The sequence below is a fragment of the Protomyctophum bolini genome (assembly GCF_963924005.1).
Source record: "Protomyctophum bolini genome assembly, chromosome: 21".
NCBI lineage: Eukaryota > Metazoa > Chordata > Actinopteri > Myctophiformes > Myctophidae > Protomyctophum > Protomyctophum bolini.
Genome location: NC_137882.1, coordinates 17202098 through 17217719, shown reverse-complemented (window position 1 = coordinate 17217719; position 15622 = coordinate 17202098). Strand labels below are relative to the sequence as shown.

General features: G+C 41.9%; 1 protein-coding gene and 1 long non-coding RNA gene across 2 annotated transcripts in view; both read left to right on the top strand.

The window, feature by feature from the left end:
• Positions 1 to 15622, top strand: part of LOC308336388 — a 668236-nt gene that overhangs the window by 596538 nt on the left and 56076 nt on the right. The gene's annotated exons all lie outside the window — the stretch shown is intronic.
• LOC308336578 (tubulin alpha chain-like) lies at positions 1890 to 4891 on the top strand (the record flags this gene model as incomplete). The annotated part of the gene is made up of 4 exons (XM_080793990.1): positions 1890 to 1978; positions 3028 to 3247; positions 3351 to 3499; positions 3914 to 4891. The coding sequence occupies exons 1-4, from the start codon at positions 1976 to 1978 to the stop codon at positions 4889 to 4891; spliced, it is 1350 nt and encodes a 449-aa protein (XP_080650116.1). The 5' UTR covers positions 1890 to 1975.

Below are 15622 nucleotides of genomic sequence, written 5' to 3'. Positions count from 1 at the left end.
TTCATTTGGCTTAAGGTTTTGTGTTTTCCCTTGAACATCAGGTTCAGTCTGAGTCACTGGTATTTGTCTCTTGTGTGAGCTGAGCATTAAAACTAAATGACACCAATTGGAGGCTTCTTTATATAGATTCTGAGCCTTATCACTGACACTTCAACCCGTTATTTAAAGGTTCTCTCTTCCCTTAGAATTAGTGGAGAATACCATCGACCAAGGGATCACTCCAATGGCTTTATTGATTGGCTTGCCATTATCTTATGTTACCAGATGGAGGGAATATCTGCAAGCTCTCAACGCCTCACAATATTTATTTGTGGTCAAACAAAATGTATTGCCTCACTCCTACAAGTGCATGTCAGGGTGGGGGATCCCCAGCTTAAATGGGATTATTTTGGGGGTCATGGCCTGAAAAGGTTCAGAATAGCCTATTGTATAATAGCCAACATATACAATAGGTAAAGGGATTAAAATTATTGTGATACTTCGTTTATTTTAGATCCCCCCATTAGTCACTGCCTCAGCAGAGACTATTCTTTCTGGGGTCAAAGTCTGGGGTAAACTTTTACAATGCATTCAAACTTTTAGCAAAAATGTAAATTAGAGCCAATAGCCTACAATATACACATTCATGTACATACTGTAGCAAAGACAAACGATTATCCTAAATGGTGAAACTTATGTTAATTAAAAATGTAATAAAAAGAAGAAAAATAACCAGACATGACTCTTGACAAACATTAAACACAATCTAAAACTATCTCGTTCCTCAACATCTCTTCTTAGTCTATTCTTAAAAACAACTCTGCTGGTGATTAATACTAAATATTGTGGAAGTCTATTCCAGTAAGTGATTACCCGGCCTATACATTTTCTTTTCAACTGTATTAACAGTTTGCTAGGTAGGGACCCCCTGGAACCCCTTGGGGGGTCCCCGGACCCCACTTTGAGAACCACCTGGCTAATGAAAAGTTTGTGAAAACGCTTGAGGTGTGAATTTTATATGTGGCGTAAGCACAAAGTAATGGTCACCTACAGCAGGGCCGGGTTCTCAACGTTTTTGGCCCGGGACCCCCGGAAATGCTTTGGCAATGTCTCAGGACCCCCGCCCCCTCCCGACCCCCAATATAAATTGACTGCTACAATAACCTTAATAATAGAGACAATACACCATAAATAAATACTGAAACCAGATATAATCATTAGGGAAGGTGTATGCATGTACCATGTGTACTATATGTAAACTCTTCATTTCCACTTTCCAGCCATTCAGTTGAAAAAAAATTGGGGACCCCCCAAAATAATTTGGTGACCACCCCGAGGGGTCGCGACCCACCTACAGTGCAGTATACAGTACAAATTTGAGGTATTTTTTTTTAACTTTCTTCAGTATTCATCATTTTCAATACCTTTACTTCTACTTCACTACATCTCAGAGAACAATATTGTAATTATTTCTGCTACTACAATAATAAAAACTTTAGTTACTTTGTAGATTTCTATTATTATTACAAGACACACTAATAACCACTATTTTCAAAAGATTTTCATACATTTTGAACACTTTTGAAATAGGATTATTTCAAAAGTGCACCAAAATGGTGCCTGGCTGTACCTTACTTGTAAAGAGTATTTCTACATTGCAGTATTGATACTTTTAGTAAAAGATTTGAATAACTTTTCCACTACTGCAAAAGTCCTACTGAAATTGAAGGAATAGTTTTAAACACAAGAGAGAAACCATCATGATACCACTGAGATGAGTTTTTTTGTTTCTAGATTTCACGAACCACAACCTCCGTATCAGCCAATGGCTGATGACTACAGAGCCACTCCCTAGCCAATTAGTGTCCAATAAAAAGAGGGCCATGAGTTACAACTCAAGGAGTGTCTGTCTGTGGGAAGGAAGGATAACATCTGAACTTCTCAAGTGAGAAACCATTAACAGCGCTGTGGTTTTCAGTTGTACTCAACGGGCAAAATGGTAAGTCACTGCTGAGTGCTGACTGACCTTGATGTCAAACTAATGATGATGAACTAATCTATATAGAGGCCATGCATCTAAATAGAACACAACCTTAAATTGTAGCATTGGCAACATCTGTGAAGGTGTTGCCAATAGTTTGCAAGTACATTTACTCAAGTACTATACTTTACTTTCCAATTTTCAATCTGAGGCAAGGCAATTATTGTACCTTTTACTACAATATCTGAAAACTAGTTGCTAGTTAACTTTGTAGGTTTTGATTATTAGAAAACATGTATTAAGCACTTCGTCCCATTTGAATACAAACTCATCAAAGCAACCTGTTGGGAGCTTAATTTGTAGATCAATAAATATGGCAGTGTATTTCTATAGCCTACTGCAGTGTTGATGCTTGAGTAAAAAACAGTGTACTTCTTCACCACTGCCAATATAGCTGGGTCAAAAAGCAATTTTATCTTCAATTTCTCTTGCATTTGAATTTATATTTTCAGTTAAAACATTAACTGGCTAATAAAAGGGAAAAACAAAATCCTACCTGCAGGATTCAGCATTCTTACCCAGGTGTGTTGAATCCCACTTTATCTTAAATTAGGCAACGCCCATAGTTGACGCCCCTGAACACCATATTGGTGAAATGTTCAAGAGTCAGTCCAGGTCTTCTTACCAATTCAAATGGTAATATCAACATGAAGTCATTAGGAAATCTTGTTTTTTATGAAAGCCATTTCAACATGCAATATACTCCAATGAGCCTATTTTTAGATTATCTGTTCCTGATCCATGTGTAAGAACTATCTTAGAAATCTTAACCAAATGTGGATAATTTCACCCATTGTACCCTGTTGTATATGAAGTTGGAATTTTAAATGTCTTCTTGACACTAGGGATATCAAAAATCCAGTAATGACAAACTCATTAACATTTGTGATGTTGGCTGGCTTCCCACAACCCAGTCATGTACAGTAGCCTGCCCTGCCCCCCCCCTTTTGAGGAATTCTCTTGCAGTGCAATAACATTTACCCCCCCCATCCCCTCTTCCTATGCAGCGTGAGTGCCTTTCTATCCATGTTGGACAAGCCGGAGTCCAGATCGGCAACTCTTGCTGGGAGCTGTACTGCCTGGAGCATGGCATACAGCCTGACGGACAGTTCAGTGATAGGACCGGTTCGGCGGGCAATGACTCCTTTAGCACCTTCTTTAGCGAGACTGGGGCAGGAAAGCATGTCCCCAGAGCCATCTTTGTTGACCTGGAACCCACGGTCATTGGTACGGTTGAACAAATCCCTTGCTACTTTAATTTAAAACTTGGAAGAGAAGAAGAAATCAAAGTACTAATTGTGAACCGTTTCCTGTAAACCTATATTCACAGGTGAGGTGCGTACAGGAATGTATCGCCAGCTCTTCCACCCTGAACAGTTGATCACAGCGAAGGAGGATGCAGCCAACAACTATGCCCGCGGACACTACACCATCGGCAAGGAGGTCATCGACCTGGTCATGGAGAGAATTCGCAAGCTGGTGAGGGCCTTTGATTTTCTTGGCAAACTACTTGGATAATTGTATTTGTGAAATTTATTTTTGTAGATCTATGCATCCGTTTGGTTTTTCTATTGTAGATGGTATATTGTGAATATGTAGCGCACAGCGCACGCACACACACACTTTGAATGGCAGGTACACTCATGCATTCACTCAGAGACTTGCTCATGGTACTATGTGATTCATGCACCACACTACATGTCGTCATATACACACCTCATACTAAAGGACCTCAATGGAAACTAGCTGTAAGCTTTTTTGCGTAATCTAATATATATTATTGTGGATCAGATCTTCGTTACAGAATGTATGTGCTTTTTATTTCATGATCAATAAGGACATCAATTCAGCTTTAACTGATTAGGCAACTTTGTCTTTTTATTTATTTTTCAGTCTGACCAGTGCACTGGCCTCCAAGGGTTTCTCATCTTCCACAGCTTTGGTGGTGGCACCGGCTCTGGTTTTACTTCCCTGCTGATGGAGAGGCTCTCTGTTGATTATGGAAAGAAGTCCAAACTTGAGTTTGCAGTCTACCCGGCTCCCCAGGTGTCCACAGCTGTGGTGGAGCCCTACAACGCCATCCTGACCACCCACACCACCCTGGAACACTCAGACTGTGCCTTCATGGTGGACAATGAGGCCATCTTTGACATCTGCCAAAAGAACCTGGACGTTGAGAGACCGTCGTACACCAACCTCAACAGGCTCATTAGTCAAGTTGTGTCTTCGATCACAGCCTCCCTTCGCTTTGATGGTGCCCTGAATGTTGACCTGACGGAGTTCCAGACCAACTTGGTGCCATACCCTCGCATCCACTTCCCATTGACAACCTATGCCCCAGTCATCTCCGCAGAGAAGGCGTATCATGAGCAGCTGTCTGTCCCCCAGATCACCAACTCCTGCTTCGAGTCGGCCAATCAGATGGTGAAATGTGATCCCCGGCGCGGTAAATACATGGCCTGCTGTCTGCTGTACCGTGGAGACGTGGTGCCCAAGGATGTCAACTCTGCCATTGCTGCAATCAAGACCAAACGCAGCATCCAGTTTGTGGACTGGTGCCCCACAGGCTTCAAGGTGGGCATCAACTACCAGCCTCCCACGGTGGTTCCTGGAGGAGACCTAGCCAAGGTCCAGAGGGCTGTATGCATGCTCAGCAACACCACGGCCATCGCTGAAGCCTGGGCACGCCTTGACCACAAGTTTGACCTGATGTATGCCAAAAGGGCCTTCGTCCACTGGTATGTCGGCGAGGGGATGGAGGAGGGGGAGTTCTCCGAGGCTAGAGAGGACATGGCTGCCCTAGAGAAGGATTACGAAGAGGTGGGCGCTGACAGTGCTGGGGCGGATGACGAGGAGGATGAAGAATTCTAAGCCACTTTTGTCTTCCGGTTTGCCGGAAGTAATGGGATGGGGGAAATGGGTTGTATGAGATCTGCTCCTAGATAGATCTTTATTTGTCATTGCAACGTGTACAACTCCTGTTTCTGTCATTCCTGTGATTGTGTTCTCACTTGACATTATTAAATGCACCCAATGGGTATATGAGCAGTTTGTCTGGTTTATCCTTCATTTGGCTTAAGGTTTTGTGTTTTCCCTTGAACATCAGGTTCAGTCTGAGTCACTGGTATTTGTCTCTTGTGTGAGCTGAGCATTAAAACTAAATGACACCAATTGGAGGCTTCTTTATATAGATTCTGAGCCTTATCACTGACACTTCAACCCGTTATTTAAAGGTTCTCTCTTCCCTTAGAATTAGTGGAGAATACCATCGACCAAGGGATCACTCCAATGGCTTTATTGATTGGCTTGCCATTATCTTATGTTACCAGATGGAGGGAATATCTGCAAGCTCTCAACGCCTCACAATATTTATTTGTGGTCAAACAAAATGTATTGCCTCACTCCTACAAGTGCATGTCAGGGTGGGGGATCCCCAGCTTAAATGGGATTATTTTGGGGGTCATGGCCTGAAAAGGTTCAGAATAGCCTATTGTATAATAGCCAACATATACAATAGGTAAAGGGATTAAAATTATTGTGATACTATTCATATATACTATTTTAGATCCCCCCATTAGTCACTGCCTCAGCAGAGACTATTCTTTCTGGGGTCAAAGTCTGGGGTAAACTTTTACAATGCATTCAAACTTTTAGCAAAAATGTAAATTAGAGCCAATAGCCTACAATATACACATTCATGTACATACTGTAGCAAAGACAAACGATTATCCTAAATGGTGAAACTTATGTTAATTAAAAATGTAATAAAAAGAAGAAAAATAACCAGACATGACTCTTGACAAACATTAAACACAATCTAAAACTATCTCGTTCCTCAACATCTCTTCTTAGTCTATTCTTAAAAACAACTCTGCTGGTGATTAATACTAAATATTGTGGAAGTCTATTCCAGTAAGTGATTACCCGGCCTATACATTTTCTTTTCAACTGTATTAACAGTTTGCTAGGTAGGGACCCCCTGGAACCCCTTGGGGGGTCCCCGGACCCCACTTTGAGAACCACCTGGCTAATGAAAATAACCTCCATTGGTCAGGAAATCGATACTGCCTGCTAATCATTCATCCTTCCCAGTGGTAAAGCACAAGAAAACCAAGCTCCCCTCTGTGCCACTGTCTGTTATAGCTTCCTGCCACCAATTCCTTTGCAGCGCGTTAGCAGTCTGATGCTAAGACGGTCACCGCAGGGAAGGTCTGAGGCTCCTGGGTGGCCAGAGATGCTTTCATTCGTGTAAACAGGTTTTTGGCAACACATTCATGCCCTACTAAGTGTTGTGATTTCGGTTGTCCAAACGTGTGGTCCCTTAAGAGTCTCCATCTAACTTAACCCATTCTGACCTGAGATCAGATTATAAAAATGACTTCTACATCCTGACAGTTTTCTGAAAAAGCTATGTTTCTATGTCAGTCGTTCTTCGATTTAAAAAAAATAGACCTACAAGCTCGTAGTGCGCCACTCGGTGGCGTGCTATGAGCTTGTAGATCTGCTATTTTTCAATAGCTAAAGCATAACATAATGCTAACACCAAAAGCGGTTCCCAGTGTGGAGACTGATGTTTCAGTTGAGTCGCGCTTGTGCAGAACAAGATGACACCAGGCAGTATCACATGACAAGTTCTGACACAGAGGATCATCATCATAAATCACGACACTATTTTTTAATTTTTTTATGCTTGGTCAGTCAACCTTTTGCATTTCATGTGGATGCTGAAGGAATGCAGACCGTTTGAAGGCCTGTCACAATTATCACATAAAGTCGTCTAATCGCAATTATTTGAGATAATCACATTTAGTCACAACCGTGACAGAATACATAAAAAAGCATTATACATATAATAGCCGATATGAAATCTAACAAATCTTATAGATTTGACCTTTTTCTTTTGTATAAAATTAATAAATGTCAGTAATGTCTAAATATTTCTGTGTAATTTTTATAACAAACCTAAAAGGCAGCTAGAAATTTCTATTCATGTATTTCAATGTTATATGGCAAAAACACAATTAAATAATTAATCGCAATAGTGGAACAATGAATCATCAACTTAATACATGTAATCGTGACAAACCTAACCGTGTGTCGACAGCAGGCCATGTAAGAAACTGACCTTACCCTGACACAAAATCCTAAACCTACACCAAGCACAGTGACTCGAAATCGTCTGCGTTCCTTTGGCATCGACATGGCACACAAAAGGTTACCCTGACCATGGGGCGGCGGTGGTGGCTCAGGGGTAGAGTGCCTGGATGGGAACCGCAAGGTTGCCAGTTCGAACCCGGGCTCCCCCAGAGTTACTGTCGAAGTGTCCTTGAGCAAGACACTGAACCCCTAATTGCTCCCGATGTGCTAGTTGGTGCCTTGCATGGTTTCCGCTGCCATCGGTGTATGAATGGGTGAATGTAATGCACTATCTATGTAAAGCGCCTTGGATAAAGGCGCTATATAAATGCACCATTTACCATTTACCATTTACCATGTACACAGGATGAGAATGTGGAGAGTTTTCAGGAGAGCTTCTCACATTTCTGTCAGGCTGCGTTTGCTTTCTTCACTGTGTGAAGCTAACGTAATGTACTGTGTGTTGTCACATTGACCCTGCTCTCCTCCCCTCCATCTGTTCTCTCTCTCTGTCTCTCTTGCGTTGACTCAAGATTTCTTGTTACATCTTGTGTTCGGAATACACACCAGAGTAAAATTCTTTCGCTTTGTTGTGTGCTTAAATATTGAGGTATACGTCGTGTGAGAGGCGGGCCTAATATAGCAGTGGTTCCCAAACTTTTCAGGTCAAACTAGTGAAAATCACTGATCAACAAGCTTGCAACACGTTGTGCGGCCACTTCTTAATTATTATTATTTAAATATAGATTTGTTTAATGTATTTTCTTTTAAACATTTTTAAATAAAAATAATTATGAAATATATAAAAGAAAATGGGATTTTTACTCAAATCGTGACCCCCAAAAATTGGTCCGTGACCCACAAATGTGACCCACTACTGTTTGGGAACCAGTGCTATAACCAGTGTGTAGCCGATTTGTACATTCTCTCTCTCTCTCTCTTATGACCACACAGGCCAGCTGCCATCAGTGCACCTTGGCTGACTTGAAGCGCAGCCATGCATGCATGTGGAGCGACCTATTCCTCGAAGAACCCAACGGAATACATAAGAGTCTGTGTGCCACAGCCTGCTGCTCCTCTCCTGTGAAACCAGCCAGCTCTGTTCCAACTACAGCTGATCATGTTGTGCTCGGCTCAAGCATAATGAGAGCAGCAGGGGGGGGGGGGGGGGGGGGGGGGGTGCGTGATTATTCTGACAGAGACGAGACAGTGAACAGTGAGAGGATGAACAGAACAGAACAATTAAGCCAGTCAGAGATCAGATTGAGGTATGAGTCATGTTGGGAGGTTAGACGCCTGCTGACGTCTGGTCTATCCCTGCTGACGTCTATCCACAGTGGTGGAAGAAGTACTTCCAAGAGAGATTTTGCGCTCTCATTAGAAGGCGGGTGTAAGTGCCATCCAGCCGTTAATTTCTCTAATTTATTTGTGTCCATGTCTCTGTGCAACAGGTGTCTATATCTCCTGTTTCTGTAGCATATAAGGCAGCTTGCCTTGATGTACGAGCATAATGTACACCCCCAGGACATACTGTATATATATGACGCTAGTATGTCGCAGGGACTTAACCAAATCCAACCCTTGATGCTGAGGGGAAAGCAGGGGAGGCATTAGATACCATTTTTATAGGTTTATGTCTGACTCAGCCAGGGATTGAATCACAGCCTCCCAGTCTCGGGGGAGACACTCTAGCCATGGAGCTGATATGGCTCTTATGGCCCTTCCTGACTTTCCTTTTCAACCCAGACAGAAAGATGATGCATGTTTCGTCCAAGTAGAGTATTAAATAGAGCTTACAGTATCTAAGAAGACAGTATATGAATAACTTTACCATGGCATTTATTGTGCACTAAGCCCTTTTCTCTACAGTCTGTGTGTATACCCCATACGACTATACTAAATATGTCCAATATCTAGGTTTTACATTAAAGCCGTTTTAAAGCACAAACTATTATTACAAACATGCATACAACAGTGGGTTTGTGTATTGGGCAGACAGGTAGTTAATTGCGAACGCAGTGAGCACTTACTATGAGACCTAGCAGATCATGTCTGTCTGTGTGTGTGTGTGTGTGTGTGTGTGTGTCTGTGTGTGTGTCTGTGTGTCCCACCTTTGTGCCCATATATGGAGCTGAGTGATTTGTTTGTGATTGATGCAACACACTCCATATTTGGACGTATAGCTGCTTTGGGGACTCCTTATATGGTTATGGCTAAGTTAAAAACTTAACTTAAAAATAACTTAACTTAAAAAAAGAATAACTTAAAAATAAATCTTAAAAAAAAACCAAATATGTACGAGCTGCGTTCGCTTCCCGCGTTTGCACGTCTTACTGGTTATAGGCAGACCCAACAAACAAATCATGTATTTTTAGGATGCCCTACTTTGTCATACTACCAGTAAGTTTTAAGTTATTATTTTTTTAAGTTAAGTTATTTTTAAGTTAGGTTTTTAACTTAGCCATAACCATATAAGGAGTCCCCAAAGCAGCTATACATCCAAATATGGAGTGTGTTGCATCAATCACAAACAAATCACTCAGCTCCATATATGGGCACAAAGGTGGGACACACACACACAGACACACACACAGACAGACATGATCTGCTAGGTCTCATAGTAAGTGCTCACTGCGTTCGCAACAATATCACAAAAATAGGAAAAGCTCACGTGTCACTTCTATTGGCCTTCAGCCACATATGTTTTGACATATTTTGAATAACTAAATAAACATAACATTGATTACATGCCCATGTGTTTCACACGATTCCAAGCAATATGCTTGATGAATCGTTATCCCGGAGACCACATATTATGGCTATATCAACTAAAATTGCAAAAAGTATTGGTAGCTTGGGGCACCCGCTGGCCAAGTGGTCCAGGCGCATGCATAGGCTCTGGCCTGACAGCGTGTTTGAGTCCTGTTCATGACGACCTTTGCTGCATGTCTCTCCCCTTCTCTACCTCCCACTTCCCTGTCTGTCTTCACTAATAAATATCAATAAAGGCAAAAAGCCAAAAACACGTGGGATTGGTATCCCACGTACAATCTGTCTCTTGATCGGCATGTCATGAGCACTGTCACTATGTTATATTGTTCTATGGATTTATCTGTTTCTGAATTATTGCGACCACAGGTCGCAGTTAACTATGATATAATTGTCAGGTGAAAGAAGCGCTGTCTTCATTGTGTCGTTTCCAACGTTGTGTGTGTGGTTCAATGACTGTGTTTTGTTGTGGCTTATTTGCATTGGCGGAGCTGTTTCAGCCGCGTTTTGGTTTGACTTGAAATTTATATCGAGTGATTTCATGAGCGTGGTTAGGTCAGGTTTTCACCTGTCAAAAAACAGGAAATCATCATATGAGGGAAAAAACATATATAGTAAGGAGGAAAAGGAGGGTGGGACGGGACTCAGACTTTTACGGGGGCCCGTTTCGAATTGTAGCCGTCCGTACAGTAGATGCCCTTTGTAGGCACGTCCCCTAACTCTGGGGACCCCTATAATACGGATCCCGGAAGCCACAGTGTCTATGTATCTGACTGTGACAACTCAGAACCCACAGGAAAGCGCCTCCCTTTACAGTACTGTAACTGTCAAGATAATGGCAATCCTGGAGGAAATCTATAGCTCCATTTTGCCTCCTCTGATAAGAGGGGGGGAAATGCCAGCTTTTAAAATGTGAAGCTTCAGAAATGACTTCATCATTTGCCGTTTTAGACAGAAAAGCATGTCAACGCCTTTCATTTAACGTTAACCCAAAGTACAGTTACTACGTTTTTGGACACTGACTTATTTGTGTATCCCAAAGGTCAAATTAGCCTTTGTGATTTTGGGGGGATAAACAATTACCTCAAGAACATATTTACAATTATTGTTACTGCACTTTGTCTTTGTAGGGCAGTATAGTCTGAGACCAATATTAGCAGAGAATTAAGCCCCGGACAAATGCAATCATAAAAACCATTCACCATGAAGCAATTATTTTATAGATCAAAGCCTACTATCACTGTGTAGCTGAGTGTAGAAATGAAATTCCTGGGGCAGTTATGCAAAGTACATTGCATGGCATTATTACAACTTCCAACATAATTTCCCTTGTTTCTCATTAATTCCCTGTTAATTGTTTTATAAGCTGTTTGACTGGGCAGCCTCAGTCTGAAAGAACACATTAGTGAAAAAGAATCATGTAGTCCGCCACAATGTTTTATGAACAGTTTTTCTTTCCATGCTGTTGATACTCTGTGTACATTTCGTTTTTTTTAATGCAGCTTAAAAGTAGTTAAGATGACAATGTGCTACCGTGCCACCCCACATTACATAAAGGAAGCCTGAGTTTTGCTAATCTACACAATCATCACCCTGTATACCAATGGTTGCATTATATGCTTCACGCCACGGTCGTGTGAGATTATTTTGGTGTTAGCATTATGTTATGCTTTAGCTATTGAAAAATAGCAGATCTACAAGCTCATAGAGCGCCACGAGCTTGTAGGTCTGCTATTTTTGAAAAATCGAAGAACCACTGACATAGAAACATAGCTTTTTCAGAAAACTGTCAGGATGTAGAAGACATTCTTTTTAATCTGATCTCAGGTCAAAATGGTTACGATTACGGATATAAGATGTTAATCTATAGAGCTCTCAGAATAGTCGTGCTGTGAAGAGGGGCTTGTTCATACTTCACGGCACATCATGGAAACATGCAGATCCAGCATTGGTTTTCCCTGAGATTACTTTTTGATTCCTGCCTACAAGCTGCTGGAGGAGATAACCTGCATATTAACTCTCCCTGAAACTGCAACAAAAACAACCATATGTCAATCATGAAAAAGCTGAAAATTTCAGCAAGGAAACACAACAAAAAAACATCGAAAATGATATTTAGAACCAATGAAATGACTTTCTTGTTTATGTAGATTAATAGAATAATCGAGAAGCAGCTTTTTAAATATACATAAGCCTGTATATTTTTGTATTTCTTAAATAAAATAATCGAAAATCGATTAGTCTGATTAACCATGTAACCCTGTATCATCGTTCATTGGCAGTGTACAAAAAGCGATCTACAAGATCACAACATTTCAACATGTGACTGGTGAGCTTGTAGATCTTGTAGATAGATATTAGTAGATATTTCTTTCATATAAATCGTTCATTAATTGTAATCGAAGCAAAAGTTTGAAATAATAGTGACAGCATTGACCAGATTCTAAGAAGGCCTGCCCTATATACCATAAAAAATACATTTATTTGACATCTCCATTCATAGTCAAACTGAGGCCATGTCTGTTTGGAGGTCATCACTCAAGACAGATTCTGCTAATAGCATTTTTTAGGAGCTTGCTCGTAAAACTGGCTGCTCTACACCTTCCTTAATGATTAATCGGTAATTAATTGGTAAGGCCTAACGGTTACATTTCTCCAAATGGCCATCGCTAGGAAGGAGGCCAGTATAGGGGTGATGTGTGTGATGGGCTCCGAGAAAATACGGTCGGAAAGCAGTGCTTTAAACAATTTGAATATAAATGGGTAGAAAACAGCAGACAGCAGCAGGTGGACAAACAGAGGGAATGAAAGACAGTAGCAGCACCCTGTAATTGCATCCTACACACCGGCCCTGGGTTGCCATAGAGACAAAAGATAAGCAATCAAACGGTCTGCCAATCCAGACTAATCCAACGATAGCGTACACAGTAATTTGCCACTAAATCTATATGGGAAGTCTTCGTCGTTTTATAGTTATAATTATTATGCCACCGAGACCAGCAAAGCTAATTGCTATTTGAGAGCCGTATAGTGCATGCATGAAACATTCTTGAATACTTTCAGGGTATTTTTTAGCTGGCATCACCTAATCTATGCTCTAAGCCTAAGGGTCTGAACTGCCAACCCATGCTTAAAACTTCCCCATTGAATATAATATGCTAAGTACAGTATGTTATGTAGCTTACTGTTCCTATGTGTTTTAATGCACAATGTACTGTCTGTTATTTGTTATTGTTGCTGCTGTCTGGTCAGGTCTCCCTTGTAAGAGAGATCTCACCTCTCAATGGGACTTCCTGGTTTAATGGTAAATGGTGCATTTACATAGTGCCTTTATCCAAGATTGTACATTAAATTTACCCATTCACACACATTCAACCGTGCACGGCACCAAACTGTCCATTGGGAGCAATTAGAGGTTCAGAGTCTTGCTCAAGCACACTTTAAATGTTTTTTTATTTTATATTTTTTATGGAGGGACAGACAGTAGGCTGACAGGAAATGGGGAGAGAGATGGGGGGGTGACATGCAGTAAAGGCTGTCGGGATCGGTGAGTCGAACCCGCAGCACAGTGCCAGACTGGACCGCTGAGCCACGGCCCAGGCAGCTCAAGGACACTTTGACACCAACTCTGGGGGAGCCCAGGTTCGAACTGGGAAACTTGTGGTTGCCATACGGCCACTCTACCCCTGAGTCACCACCACGCCCCTAAATAATGGAAAGAAACTATTTAATCTGAAGAAAAAAACCTTCTGTTCGTCGCAGAGAAGTGCTTTGTGAGAGTTTAAGGGTGTCGAGACTCAAGAGAGCATGGATCACTGTGGAGAGGAGACACATCTGTCTTATCTGCCAAGAGCACCGAAATGTTAGATGCTCTTTCAGCAGATGTGCCTCTCCAGTACAGGCTTAGAAACCAAGACCCTGGGGAACCTTTGGGTTATAGTCCAGAGGACAATAAGCCCCTGATCCCTAATCCCCACCCCATGCCACCCTGAGTCTAGATAAAAGGCAAACCACATACTGTATACGCAGGTGCACAGACTCTCCAACACACACACACACACACACACACACACACACACACACACACACACACACACACACACACACACACACACACACACACACACACACACACACAGCCTCCCAGGCGCAAACATGCGCATACACATTACATTATCCCGCCATCCACTCACCGCTAACGTCTGAAAGACCAGTGTTGACGCACACTGAAGATAACAATCATCAGCCAGGTCTCTCTCTCTCTGAGTCACCTTGATGTTTTGTTCCTCATCAGTCACACTAATCACACGCATGCAGGTGCCGACGGCCGTCAGAGCCCCACCTGGTGTTCTCCGTTTACCTCCTATCACAAGGTACTGTAAATACCACGGTGATGGAGGTAGTACTTAAGTAAAAGTACAGTATCAACACTGCAATGAAGATATAATGTACTCCATTACAAGTAAGGCCTGACTCACACCTTCGCAACAGACTGATGTATGCTTGTTGTATGAGATGTATAGCTGATGCAAGCTCGCAATGCATTTCCAATGGGAGTCACATGGTTTGACACAACATTTGTGTTGTATGAGGGGGTGGGGGGGCAGTCGAAACACAGCCAAAAGCCGTACAACACAAAAATGTTGTGTCAAACCATGTGACTTCAATTGGAAATGCATTGGGGCAAGATGTATCACACCCTTTGTAATCTAGCATGCATCAATGTTGTATGCTAGATCAAAAGGTGTGAGTCGGGCCTTAGACTTACGGAAAGGTGCAAAAGTATCAGCATCAAAATATACACCAAAAGGAAAAATACTGCAGAATGTGCCATTTCACAAGTTCAAAATCTAAAAAATATTTTGAAAATACCGGTATAGACGATCTACATTCTACAAGCTCGCGACTCATTGTGAGCTTATAGATTCTGCTACTTTCAAATGGCCGAATTATTATATAGGGCTGAAGTGGGTTTTGTAATAATAATAAAAATATACAGGTTTACATTTCGTGGAGTAAAAGTTCAATATTTGCCTCTGATATATAGTGGAGTAGTAATGAAAATAAGAAATACCTCAAAGTTGTACTCAAATACAGTACTTGAGTAAATGCACTTAGTTACTTTACACCACTGCCTATCACAAGGTAAATAAGCTGTCCCTTTCACGGTGCAGTGGACACTGAAACACGGAACCCTCCCACAGCTCATGCACACTGAACTCTGTGTGTGTGTGTGTGTGTGTGTGTGTGTGTGTGTGTGTGCCCGCGCGTGCTAAAGAGAGAGAGAACACAAATTATGTCTGACCGAAACGACCAGCACCTAATTATGATAGATCATTATAATGCCGTCGACTTGACTGTCATTCGTGTACACACTAATAGAGATTTAATGACTCGGCTAACAAATGGCTGCTGACGTGACGCAACGTTAGGGATGCGCATGCCGTGGAAAGGGGTCGACTCTTGGCAGGGAACAGGCAGCAGTTCTGTTAAAATGAGCAAGTTTCACACCTGGGGGAGGAACGGGGGGGTATCTTTCTTCCCCAGGTGGAGGGTAATTACAAAGAAAGGTTTCTGCTGCAGAGGCTGAACGTTATAGCTCAGCTGTTGCTTTTTAACGTGACTCTGGCCCAAAGTGATAACAGTCAGACAGCACATTTTCCACTTAATGCGAATGCACGTGCGCGCACACAGTCA